A 12872-nucleotide genomic window follows, 5' to 3' on the forward strand; every position below is an offset into this window, starting at 1 on the left:
GTTTGTGTCGTCAGCATAAATTTTCAATGCAGACTTTGATTTCTCCTAATGATTTTACTGTTCGCGACGAACGCGACCCGAGCCAGCTGCAGACGAACAGGGGGAGAACGATGATGCAATCGGAAGAAACGAAGATGTAATCGGCTGCACTCGTCGATGCAGTCGTACACACATACATAGCGAGAAGTGTAGTTTTAAGTTTTTCTTTTTCTTATTCTGTTAGTGCGTAAGGATGTGTAGATTTAAGTTTTTCCTCATTCTGTTTGTGACAATTACAGGAGTAGGATCTTAAATTGAAATTGCCTTATTTTGAAGAAGTGTCCCAGTGAAGCAGCAGCAGTGAAATCCAATCTGGTCAACAGGGCGACCAACGTAATTTCCATCCTCCGTTGTCTTGTGAGTCACCGGGCGACAAACAAGCAACGAACGTGTTCGATCCTGTCGTCCTTTTGCCAGCATCGTGTTGTGCAGCGGTTAATGGCGTGTTTTAGCCGCTGAAATTTCTCTGCTGGTTCTGCTGTGTGCCGCTAAAAGTTAGGGTGAAAATTGACTTTATTTCGTGTTGTTTTACGGCGAATGTGCGCCGTGGTCCGACGAGTCAGAGCAAGCTGCGATCTGAGTGTGCGATCGTCAGCGACTTTGTGTTGTGTTGAGACAAAGCATTTGGTCCCATGCGAACCGGATAATTACCAGTGTGATACGTGTATTCGCGATTATTAAAGGATTTGAGTGTGATACATCCTTCCGCGATTAATAAAGTGTGAGCCTTCATACGCAGTGTGAACTTCCGAACAGTGTTATTTTGAAGTTTTGAACATTTGAGTTGTGTTAGCGAAAGTGTTACCATTTGAGAGCAATTGAGAGAAACCATGGAGCAATTTAAACAATTAGTTTACCAGAGAGGCCGAGTGCAGGCGCGAGTATCGGTGATTATCAACAAGCTAAGTGATGCGATAGAGCAAAACGATAATACCAACTTATCGCAGTTAAAAGCGTATGAAAAGAAGCTAGAGTTGCATTATGCGGAGTATATGGCGAAACATGATTTGATCATGGCTCAGTGTCCCAGTTTTGGGAAAACAGAAGACCAGGACGAAAAGTTGGATGAGTTTGACAGCATTCATACTGATGCTTTGGAAAAGCTCAATCATCTGTTGGATTTCTTTCGTGCCGATCCAACACATAACAACCGTGGATCCCCTCAAGTTATTGTGACCCAACAGCCTCTGAAGACGCCGATTCCGACATTCGACGGAAAGTATGAAGCGTGGCCAAAGTTCAAGGCGCTGTTTAATGATTTGGTAGGTAAGTGTGGTGATTCCGATGCAACAAAACTGCAATACCTTGACAAAGCGTTAATTGGTGAAGCTTCCGGCATCCTGGATGCCAGAATCATTAACGACAACAACTATCAACAAGCGTGGCAGTTGTTAGAGGAGCGGTTTGAGAACCCGCGAGTGATCATCGACACCCACATTTCCGGTTTATTGTCGATGAAACCAATATCTAAGCAGTGCTGGAAAGAACTGAGAAACTTGATCGACAATTGCAATCGTCATGTAGAGGGGCTGCGATTTATGGAGCAAAGCGTCGATGGGACAGCTGGTCTTATCGTTGTGAAACTGCTGACATCTTGCCTCGATGGAGAAACGAGAAAGCAGTGGGAGCAAACTTTGGAACATGGGGAACTTCCAAATTTCGATGAATCCTTAAAGTTTCTCAGGAATTATTGTCAGGTCCTCGAAAGGTGTGAGATAGATAAGACGTCCTCTTCAAACGTAGCCAAAAAACTTCCTATGTCGGGAAAGCCCAGCTGGTCACCGAGAACATCTCATCCAGCGACATCCGTTCCATCAGATAGTGTGTGTGACGTGTGCACAGGGTCGCACCTTAATTACAAGTGTCCTTCTTTCCTGAAAATGAATGTTGGTCAGCGTGTCAGCAAGGTGAAGCAAATTGGGATGTGTTTCAACTGTCTTCGTAAAGGCCATCAAATTCGAGACTGTCCTTCAGATAAGTCATGTTCGAAGTGTGGTAAAAAGCACCACACAATGTTGCACTTTGAGCGAGAATTTTGTACCGAATCTAAGTCGCAAAGTTCAAATACTTCGGAAAAGACAGCATCAGTGTCAGCTATTCCCGAAAGTCCAGTGTCTACAGCATGTTCCAGCATTCAACGACCAACAAAACAAGTGCTTTTGATGACTGCGTTGGTGAGTGTAGCATCAAAAAGTGGGAAAATATTTAAGCTACGTGCCCTTCTCGATTCCGGGTCTCAAGTTAACCTGGTATCTGAGTCTGCTATTCACTTACTGGCGCTTCCAAAGTATCCTGCGAACGTTCCAGTTATTGGTGTAGGTGGTGCCAAGTCTAGAATCCTACATCATGTGATTATGCGCCTATTTTCCGACTATACTGGGTTCCAAAGTGACGTGGACTGTTTAGTGACAAGAAAAGTGACAGGAAAAGTTCCTTCTGCTCCAGTTGACATTTCTGAATGGAATATTCCGCCAGGTATTGTGTTAGCCGATCCAATGTTTAATGAGCCAAGAGATGTGGATCTGTTGATCGGGGCCGAACTATTTTTCCAAATTTTGAAACAAAATCAACTGAAATTGGCCGAAGGTCTTCCAAGCTTGTACGAGACACAATTTGGATGGGTTTTTGCTGGTGCTCTCAAGTACGAGACCGAAGCTGTTAACGTGTTGTGTGCCACCAATGAGGATCCGTTGTTGAAAGAGATTCAAAGGTTTTTCGTGCAAGAAGAGCTTTTTGAGGAGAAAATGCCAACTAGTGAAGAACAACAGATAGAAGACCATTTTTGCAGAACGTATCGTCGTGATGAAGATGGTCGATTTGTGGTCCAATTACCTTTCCGCGAATCCATTAACCAACTAGGTAATTCCAGATCTTTAGCGATGAAGAGATTCCTGTCAAGTGAAAAGCGCCTATCCAATGATACAATTATGAAAGAGATGTACCAAATTTTCATCAAGGAATACCAGGACCTTGGCCATTGCCATGAGATTCACGAGGAGAACGATCCACCAGGACAGCAGAATTATTATTTTCCACATCATGCTGTACTCAAACCTTCAAGTACCAGCACAAAGCTACGTGTGGTATTTGATGGTAAGGCGAAGTCAAATGGATTATCCTTGAATGAAGTGCTAATGATCGGTCCCAAAATCCAAAACGATTTATTTGCCATACTACTGCGTTTCCGAAAACACATTTATGCATTTTCAGCAGATGTTGAGAAAATGTATAGGCAGGTGAAGATCGATCCAAAACAAACGAGATACCAAAGAATTTTCTGGCGTGACCAGCCCGCAGAAAAAATAAAAGTGTTAGAGTTGTCAACGGTAACCTATGGGACATCTCCTTCGTCGTTCTTAGCAGTGAGATCAATGGTTCAGCTGGCACGAGATGAGAGTAGAAACTTTCCTGCAGCTGCCGAAGTGATATTGGAAGACTGTTATATGGACGATATTCTGAGTGGTGCTTCAACGCTATCATCTGCGAAGCAATTGCGATGTGAAATTGAGCAACTTATGATGAACGGAAAGTTTCCTATTCGGAAGTGGTGTTCTAACAACAACGAGGTGCTCGATGGTGTTCCTGATCAAGATCGTGAGAAATTAGTGCACATAAAAGATTCTGGAGCGAGTGAAACGATTCGAACTTTAGGTGTTCTTTGGAATCCGAAAACTGACCAGTTCCTGTTTTGTAGAAGTCCGGAAACGATGCAATCCGATGCGAAAGTGACAAAAAGACATGTTCTATCCCAAATTGCCAAACTGTTTGACCCGCTCGGGCTCATATCACCAGTAATAGTGTCAGCCAAGTCCATTATGCAGCAATTGTGGGCTGCTGGGTTAGGATGGGATGAGGCCCTCGAAGGTGAGATGTTGAAAAGATGGATCGTGTTCCATCAGTCACTACCGCAGTTGAACGAGATACAAATTCCGAGATGTGTCGTAATCTCTGATGCTCATCGCATTGAAATTCATGGCTTTTCCGATGCGTCGTGCACTGCTTATGGCGCTTGTGTGTTTTTACGTTGTGTTCAAACGGAGGGAACAGTGTTAGTTATACTAGTGTGTAGCAAGTCCAGAGTTAGTCCTTTGCGTCGTCTTACTATGCCTAGACTTGAGCTGTGTGGCGCATTGTTATTGGCAAGATTGATCAACCTAGTGATACCTATTTTGAAAATAAAAGTGCATGATGTCAAGTTGTGGTCGGATAGTCAGATAGTGCTTGCGTGGATAAAAAATCTCCCAATCCCAATCAACTTCAAACCTACGTGAGAAATCGAGTTATAGAGATATATGGACTTACTAACGATTATGAGTGGAAGTATGTAAGATCTGAAAATAATCCAGCAGATCTGGTTTCCAGAGGCTGTCATCCAGAAAGTTTACGACGTTCTGACATGTGGTGGAATGGTCCGCCGTTTTTGAAAGCTACCAACTACGAAATTCTGGAGACACCAATATTACAAGATGACGAATTACCAGAAATGAGAAGACCGACTGTTAGTAATCCAGTGGTAAATTTTGAAGATGAACCAATATTTGAGCGGTGCGGCACGTTTTCAAAATTGCAACGTGTTTTGGCACAGGTGGTGAGATTCACTCGACTACTATGTATGGCGAAGGAAGAGCGAAACAAATCCCAATACATTTCTGTACAAGATATGCGGGATGCGATGGGATATATAGTACGAGTACTTCAGAATACTGCGCTAAATGAAGAGATCCAGTGTATTCAGAGAAATAAGTTACCCAAGCGACTTGCAAATCTTCAACCTTTTGTGGACGAGAAAGGATTTCTACGCGTCGGCGGACGTCTACAAAATTCTAAATTACCGTACGATGCCAAACATCAATTGCTTCTTTCACATAATCATCGGGTGACGGAGATGCTGATTCGACAATATCATGAGGAGAGACTTCACGAGGGACCATCCGGTTTGCTGGCAGCGATAAGACAAAAATTCTGGTTTGTAAAAGCTCGTTCTGTTATTCGAAAAGTGACACGCAGCTGCGTGAAGTGTTTTAGGGCCAATCCGAGAGCAGTGCAGCCATTAATGGGAAATTTACCAGAGGAACGTGTGACGTTAGCTGCAGCTTTCGAGCTCACCGGTGTGGACTATGCTGGTCCTGTTATAGTGAAAGAGGGAAGATACAAGCCGAAACATATTAAGGCGTACATCGCATTGTTTGTGTGCCTCACGACGAAAGCTATTCATCTCGAGTTGGTTTCGGATCTAACGACCGAAGCTTTTCTTGCCGCTTTGGATCGATTTATCAACCGACGTGGAATGGTTCGTAAAATTCTGTCGGACAATGCAACCAATTTTGTTGGCGCTGCTAAGGAGTTACACCAATTATTCGTGATGTTCCGTGAAGAAACTTCAAAGACTAGAATTGACGATTTTCTACTTAAACGTGAGATAGAATGGAAATTCATTCCGCCTAGAACCCCTAACTTTGGCGGATTGTGGGAGGCAAGTGTTAAAGTGGTCAAACGTCATCTACATCGTACGTTAGGCAGCGCAATTTTGACGTTCGAAGAGTTCGGTACCGTTTTAACGCATATCGAAGCTATAGTGAATTCCAGACCACTTTATGCGTTATCTGATGATCCCAACGAAACACTTCCGATAACTCCAGCTCATCTGATGTTTGGTGAACCGTTGGAGCCAGTTTTGAAACCATCGTATTCTGATATAGCAGTGAACCGTTTATCCCGACATCAGTATTTAAATCATTTACGTGATAGATTTTGGACAAAGTGGTCCCGTGATTATTTGTCGACGCTACAGTCAAGAGCTAAATGGACCGAAGGTGAGCCGAATATGAAAATGGATACTGTTGTGTTAATTATAGAAGATAATCAACCCGTTCAATCATGGAGATTGGGTAAGATTGTTGCACTTTACCCGGGAGGAGATAATGTGGTCCGAGTCGTTGATGTAAAGACAACGACAGGAGTTTTCCGACGATCTATCCGGAAGTTAGCACCTCTTCCTATATCTGATAACGATAACGAAGAGACGAAGGTTTCCGATTTGGAATGATATTCCAACCGACGGGAGTATGTTCGCGACGAACGCGACCCGAGCCAGCTGCAGACGAACAGGGGGAGAACGATGATGCAATCGGAAGAAACGAAGATGTAATCGGCTGCACTCGTCGATGCAGTCGTACACACATACATAGCGAGAAGTGTAGTTTTAAGTTTTTCTTTTTCTTATTCTGTTAGTGCGTAAGGATGTGTAGATTTAAGTTTTTCCTCATTCTGTTTGTGACAATTAAAGGAGTAGGATCTTAAATTGAAATTGCCTTATTTTGAAGAAGTGTCCCAGTGAAGCAGCAGCAGTGAAATCCAATCTGGTCAACAGGGCGACCAACGTAATTTCCATCCTCCGTTGTCTTGTGAGTCACCGGGCGACAAACAAGCAACGAACGTGTTCGATCCTGTCGTCCTTTTGCCAGCATCGTGTTGTGCAGCGGTTAATGGCGTGTTTTAGCCGCTGAAATTTCTCTGCTGGTTCTGCTGTGTGCCGCTAAAAGTTAGGGTGAAAATTGACTTTATTTCGTGTTGTTTTACGGCGAATGTGCGCCGTGGTCCTTCGACGAGTCAGAGCAAGCTGCGATCTGAGTGTGCGATCGTCAGCGACTTTGTGTTGTGTTGAGACAAAACATTTACTTTGCAATGTATAATGTATAGCTTTTTTTTCAAATTGTTTTATTTTCTCTAGAGAAAAAGGGGGATGTGTGGGATACGACATAACTACTGTATGTCACCCTGCATTATATACTGCATATGCCGATGTGTAGTAAGAAATTGCACACAGCTCCGCAGTGAGCGTCTAACAGCCAAACTGGTAAGATAAGTGATAGGATTCCAGACAGTGAATGGCGTAATGGGGGATTTCCTGATGGAGTTGGATGTCACACAGATAGTAGAGGCTCTCCAATCAGGAAATGACCGGGGGTAAGGGCGGAGAGGTCATCTGGAGATTCGGAAATCGGCGAAAGTGGGCGAGTATTGAGTATAGCCTGAATTTGAACTACGATGGTTAGCAATTGGTCCATAGTAAATGACTTCTGTCCAATTATTCGACGAAAATTATGTTTGAATGATTTTATTCCTGCCTCCCAAATTCCTCCGAAATGTGGAGAGCGGGCAGGTATGAAGCAGAAGGTGATGCTATTCTCCGAGCAATAGTCGTCCCATTCTTTCTTCCGGATCTGCCTTAAATACTCCTGTCGCAAAGCCTTCAATTCGCGATCCACGCCGACGAACGCAGTTGCATTATCGCTGTGCAACTGTAGAACGCGACCGCGACGAGCGACGAAGCGTTTGACGGCGTTCATGCACGCGGCGGACGACAAATCGGAGACGACTTCAAGGTGCACGGCCTTCACCACCAAGCATACGAATAAAGCAACGTAGATTTTCACCGACGCTTCCCTTCCACTTAACGGACGAACGAGGTACGGCCCACAGTAATCCATACCCGAATGGGAGAATTCTCGAGCTGGAGTGATGCGCACTGACAGTAAGGGTGCCATGATTTGTTGCGATTGTCGAGGCTGGCATCGGAAACAGGTGATGCATTTGCGCACAACTCTGCGTGCGGTGTTCAGTTCCCTGTAGTGGCCAGAATCGCTGACGTATCGTGGCCAGTAAGAGCTTCGGACCACCATGGAGTGTTTGTAAATGTATCGATCGGGCTATCATCCAGCTGATAGTATGTTTGGCGGGGAGTAGAATAGGAAACCGTGTGTCAAAAGGTGCATTTAGGTTTCTTAGGCGGCCATCGAGCCTGAGCAGACCAAAATCATCCATGAATAGGTTTAGATTATTGAGTGGAGATTTGGCTGTACTCTTCGAAAGGTTGCTTTTCTTCCCGTAGATGCGAATTTCTGCTGGGAATTCTGATCGCTGAGCCAAACGAACTAGACATTTCAAAGCGATGTTGTATTCATTTGGAGAGAGAGCTCTTATGGGGCGTTTATCACTAGGAAGCATACAGTTGGTATAGAAGCGGTAGCAGTAAGCGACAGTTCGAATTAGCTTGCCCAACTCGGAGAATCTTCCGAAAATCGAGGAATCTACTTCGTTGACATGAAGTGAAACGAGTAGACAAGCTTCTTCCTCAGCATCCAGGGTACTCAATCGCAGCATTTATATTGTGCGGCCAGAGCTCTTTCGCGGTTCTGATGAAGCCGTGCCACCAAAAATGTGCGCTTATAATTTTAGTTGCAAGGATTCCTCGTGAGATTAGATCTGCAGGATTTGATTCTGTTGTAACATGTCGCCACTCGTGATCCTTCGTCAGACGTTGGATCTTTGCCACTCGGTTGGAGATGAAGATTTTCCACTTGTTTGACTTGGATTTGATCCAGTGCAGCACGATGGTTGAGTCAGTCCAAAACACAACCGGCCCATTGAAGACAGTGTCGTTACGAAGGTTTTTAACCAGCTGGCTTCCGAGGAGAGCGGCACAAAGCTCTAATCGGGGAATAGTGAGTCCACGGAGAGGAGCAACTCGAGATTTTGAGGTGAGAAGATGAGATGGTAGCCGGCTAGTCTCATCTGGTGACACGACATATACGGCACATCCGTATCCTTTTTTTGATGCATCGCAGAAGCAAGCAAGGTGTAATCCTGGCTTATGTTCCACAGCACCCTCCTAGGGACCTCCAGTGTCCTCAGTACTGTGATGTCGTTGCGATACTCTCTCCACCATGTGCTATGTTTGTCCGATAACTCGGTGTCTCACGACATGTTTTCCGCCCAGAGGGTTTGTATAAACATTTTTGCCATGACGACTACGGGTCCAAGAAGGCCGAGGGGATCGAATAGTTGTGACATTTCTGATACAACGACACGTTTGGTAACCACATTCAGCTCAGGCAACACAGGTACTTTAAATTTGAATGAATCCTGCTGGGGAAACCACAACAGTCCTAGAGTCTACACAGCGAGGGAATGATCTATTTCCAATTCTGTAGAAGTCTCCCATAGATCCTTGGGAACGTTGGAGAGAACTGTCGTACTGTTTGACGCCCACTGGCGAAGTACAAATCCAGCAGACTGGAAGATCTTGATCAATTGCGCGCAGGCCTCTTTGAGAGTTTCATGATCATCATGTCTAGCAATTACATTGTCGACGTACGTGCCTTTCCTGATTATTGGCTCCGCCAATGGAAACCGACTCCTTTCCTTTGATGCTAGCTGATTCAGCACCTTGGTATCGTTATACGGAGAACTGGCTAAGCCATACGTGCCCGTTTTCAAGAAATACGTGCGAATCGGCTCAGATGGATCTCGACGCCACAAGATTTGTTGAAGTCTGCGATCCTCAAGATGAATCCAGATCTGCCTGAACATTTTATCTAGATCGGCTGTGATGGCATAACGTGACATGCGGAAGTTCATCACGATGGAGTACAAAGCAGGTTGAACCGTTGGACCAATTTCAAAACGTCGTTGAGCGAAGGTTGTGTGGAGAAGCGACATGATCCATCAAATACCACTCGAGTCTTCGTAGTTGAACTCTCCGGACGTTGAATGGCATGATGGGGCAGGAAATACTGTGGGCTACACGACGCGCGCGAGCAAATCTCCATCTGACCCAATTTCTCGTAATCCTCCATGAAACTAAGGTATTCCCGGCGAAGTTTTTCGTTGGAAGCGAGCTTTCTCTCCATTGCCAGGAATCGACGGAGGGCGGGCTGGTACGAATCGCCCATTAACGCTATCATCTCTTCTCGTAATGGTAAACGAACAACGAAGCGACCATCAACCTCCCTGGAAGTTGTTTGTAGGAAGTGCTCCTCACAAGTTTTATCCTCGTTACTAAGTTCCTTGACGTCGTCGATGTTTTCGACCTCCCAAAACCGTTGAAGTTGGGCGTCGAGCTGCTGTTCTGCACATATCATGCTAGTTTGTGCTATAGGTGGTTCCGAGGATGGCTGTTCCAGCTTCCCACATACAATATATCCAAGGAATGTCTTCTGAAGGATAGGGTATCCGAGGCCAAGCGAGAATTGCTGATGTTCTAGTAAATCGTAGAACAGTTCAGCACCGATGATGATGTCGATACCTTTGCTGATGTTAAACTGTAGGTCTGCTAGAGGAAGATTTCGTGGAATTTTCCAACGCACGACGTCGATGTGATGCCCAGGCAAGGACACGGTGAGCTTCGGTAATACCAGACATTCCAAACTGGTGGAGAAGGTATCGAAACGAGAAGAGAGCGACAAAGTGATTCCGTAGTGTACGTTCACTGTGGACTGTCCGATTCCGCTGATCAGTGAATTAATTTTTGTACGTTTCAGACGTAGCTTCTGGCAGAGTACTTCAGAAACGAAACTCGGTTGAGACCCACTGTCTAAAAGAGCTCTAGCGAAATGATTGTTGTTGTCTACATCCTTCACTTTAACAAGTGCTGTCGAGAGTAACACTGTATAATTTCGAGGTTTCACTTGATCACTTTGAAACGAGGTTGTTTCGCAACCGGGCGAGGCGACCGACGAGGAGAGGGGAGCGATTCCGATCGCGAACGATTGACGGTTTAACGAGTTCGATCGGAATGTTTCCGCGAGTGGTGAGACAAACGATTGCTCATCCGACAAAGAGTTTTGAACGAAATTAGATACGATTTGCGACGATTGACAGGCTTGCGAGCGATTTGCTTCAGCGGGTGAATTTACTGCTCCGGCTTGTCTCACATTTGCCGAAGGAAAGGGTGGCAAATGTAAGATAGAATGATGTTTCTTATTGCAGCTTTTGCAGGAACCGCTGGAGCAATCCATCGCCTGATGTGTTCCCTTCAAACAATTAATACACAATCCATTCCTCTTGGTAAGTTCGACAGGTCGCGATCGGGCAGTCATCGAGTGCAGACGCATTCTCGTTTGTTCTCCGCGTTATTTTATTTGGCTCGTTTTGGTTCAGCAGGAGCAGACGTGTTTGTGATTCATGTCGGTCTTGTCAATTGATTTTACAGTCGAAGTTTTATGATTTGTAAAGGAATAGTCGTTTCGGTGTATACAACATTTACTGGTGATTTGCCATATCCGGAATGTGGCTAAACAATATTCGCCATCGCATTCGTAATCGTGAGTGGCCAGTGTTTTTTGACGTAGGACTACGTCTTTCATTTCTATACCGGGGTGTAAAATCAAAGTTTCGAAAACGAAAGCGTTACGCCGGAGACCGAGATTTTGAGCGTTAATAGCTCTTAAACAACTGAACGAAATGGTACGATAAACACTTCATTCGAAAGATAAAAGGTCTACGCGTCATATACTTGTTACTTTTTCATCCAAAAACTGGTTTCAATAGTCTTAAAATTGCTTTCAAAACAGGCTATTGAAATCACCAATCGGTATATAAGCGAGCGCTGCTCGTAAACCCCCTCAGTTATGATTGAACAGCGATTGGAGCATGTTGTCGCTGCACCTAAGGCCAGAAGGGAATCCATCAGGAGGAGAGTGATGCCACGGTTCCGCTTGAAACATCGGCCGCAACACACAGATATACACGCGCGGAATTCTCGTTGTTGAAAAATAATCTGCCAGTTCCCCTGGGAATTGAAAAATACATTCATGCGAAAGAGTTTATTTTAATGTTTTCTATCCATATAACACTGCAACCAAATACATTTGGTTTTGTGATTTTTCAATCAATCGCAATTAATAGGAAAGCTTCTGAATATTTTTTTTCCCATCAGTGGAAAACTTTCGTATCCAATATTGGATGCGTAACATGAAAAACGTGAAACATCATCGCTAAAATCAAGTCATTTTCGAGCGATTATTTGCTTTCTACTCATATAATGCTGCGACCAAATACATTTCGTTTTGGATTTTTTCAATCAAGTGCGATCAACCTAAGACCCCGTCTTTCGGCAATTTATTAGAGGTGCAATGAATCTTTAGGAATTCCCGCTCTACGCGCACTGGCAAACAATGTTTACTCAACAATTTCTCAAACGAGAAATGGGTGTTGTGAGAAAAGATTAGCGAACGCGAAAACGACAAACGGGAGAAAGATATGTTTGGAGGTTGAAGGAAATTGGCAGGAAACTTCTTCATTCTATCATTCAAATAATGTGATTCATACCACTTCGTTTTACCAGAAAGAGTTTCTTAATGCTCAAAGGAGGAATTGAGTCCTCCGAGGAAATTACCCAGCGCAAATTAGAGTCGACTATCGATTGCGGCATTCGTACACAAATAATTTTATAATGCAGTTTCACCAAAGTGATTTCTTCGAATATATTCACTACATCATGTCATATATTTCATATTCTTCATTATGAAATCCATATCCATGGCACCTATCGGTATCGAATTATCATCGACACCACGATTTTCGCTAAATGCTCCTTTCAGTTCGGCCTGTAAAAAACTTTTCTGAACTCTAATCCATTAAATTGGGAGCCCTGAAAAGGGCCGTTGATTATATGCTAAGTTAATATAGCACGCTCTCCTCGGATACGATGGGCCAGCTGGATGTCCTTGGGCATGATGTGACGCGTTTTGCATGGATAACACACAAATTGGTATCTTCGAATAAGCCTCCTGCAGCGTCATAACTGCGGAACTTTGGAAGCGCAAGTCGGTTTTGAAGTCCTGAGCAATTCCACGATCCAAATGCTGCAAAGGTAGCTGCGGATCACCAATTCGGTCGACTTCTGATAGCGACGAATTTCACGCAAAGTTCCCGGTCGATAGCGATGTGGCTTCAAAGTTTGATTTGACTGTTTACCGTTTGTCGTTTTTAATTGTTGGGAAAGGGCATTATTTCTGCTGACTAAATTCCAAGAAAAAATCCATTCCTTC

The 12872-nt window shown here is 44.3% G+C and overlaps 3 protein-coding genes across 3 annotated transcripts; 2 read left to right on the forward strand and 1 right to left on the reverse strand.

Annotated features, from left to right (window-relative positions):
- Positions 1 to 282: 282 nt before the first annotated feature.
- LOC129766132 (uncharacterized) lies at positions 283 to 4310 on the forward strand. The gene is made up of 2 exons (XM_055766599.1): positions 283 to 396; positions 779 to 4310. Exon 2 carries the CDS (start codon positions 870 to 872, stop codon positions 4308 to 4310), a length of 3441 nt encoding a protein of 1146 aa, XP_055622574.1. The 5' UTR covers positions 283 to 396; positions 779 to 869.
- A 125-nt stretch (positions 4311 to 4435) lies between these two features.
- LOC129766133 (uncharacterized) lies at positions 4436 to 6085 on the forward strand. The gene has a single exon (XM_055766600.1). It carries the CDS (start codon positions 4436 to 4438, stop codon positions 6083 to 6085), a length of 1650 nt encoding a protein of 549 aa, XP_055622575.1.
- An 877-nt stretch (positions 6086 to 6962) lies between these two features.
- LOC129766134 (uncharacterized) lies at positions 6963 to 7721 on the reverse strand. The gene has a single exon (XM_055766601.1). The coding sequence runs from the start codon at positions 7719 to 7721 to the stop codon at positions 6963 to 6965; it is 759 nt and encodes a 252-aa protein (XP_055622576.1).
- Positions 7722 to 12872: the final 5151 nt, after the last annotated feature.

The sequence above is a fragment of the Toxorhynchites rutilus genome, chromosome 2 (genome assembly GCF_029784135.1).
Source record: "Toxorhynchites rutilus septentrionalis strain SRP chromosome 2, ASM2978413v1, whole genome shotgun sequence".
Classification (NCBI taxonomy): Eukaryota; Metazoa; Arthropoda; class Insecta; order Diptera; family Culicidae; genus Toxorhynchites; species Toxorhynchites rutilus.

Bases quoted from the DNA above. Each gene is read 5' to 3' on its own strand.
- LOC129766134 (XM_055766601.1), bottom strand. From the start codon at position 7,721: ATGGTGGTCCGAAGCTCTTACTGGCCACGATACGTCAGCGATTCTGGC.
- LOC129766133 (XM_055766600.1), top strand. From the start codon at position 4,436: ATGTGGTGGAATGGTCCGCCGTTTTTGAAAGCTACCAACTACGAAATT.
- LOC129766132 (XM_055766599.1), top strand. From the start codon at position 870: ATGGAGCAATTTAAACAATTAGTTTACCAGAGAGGCCGAGTGCAGGCG.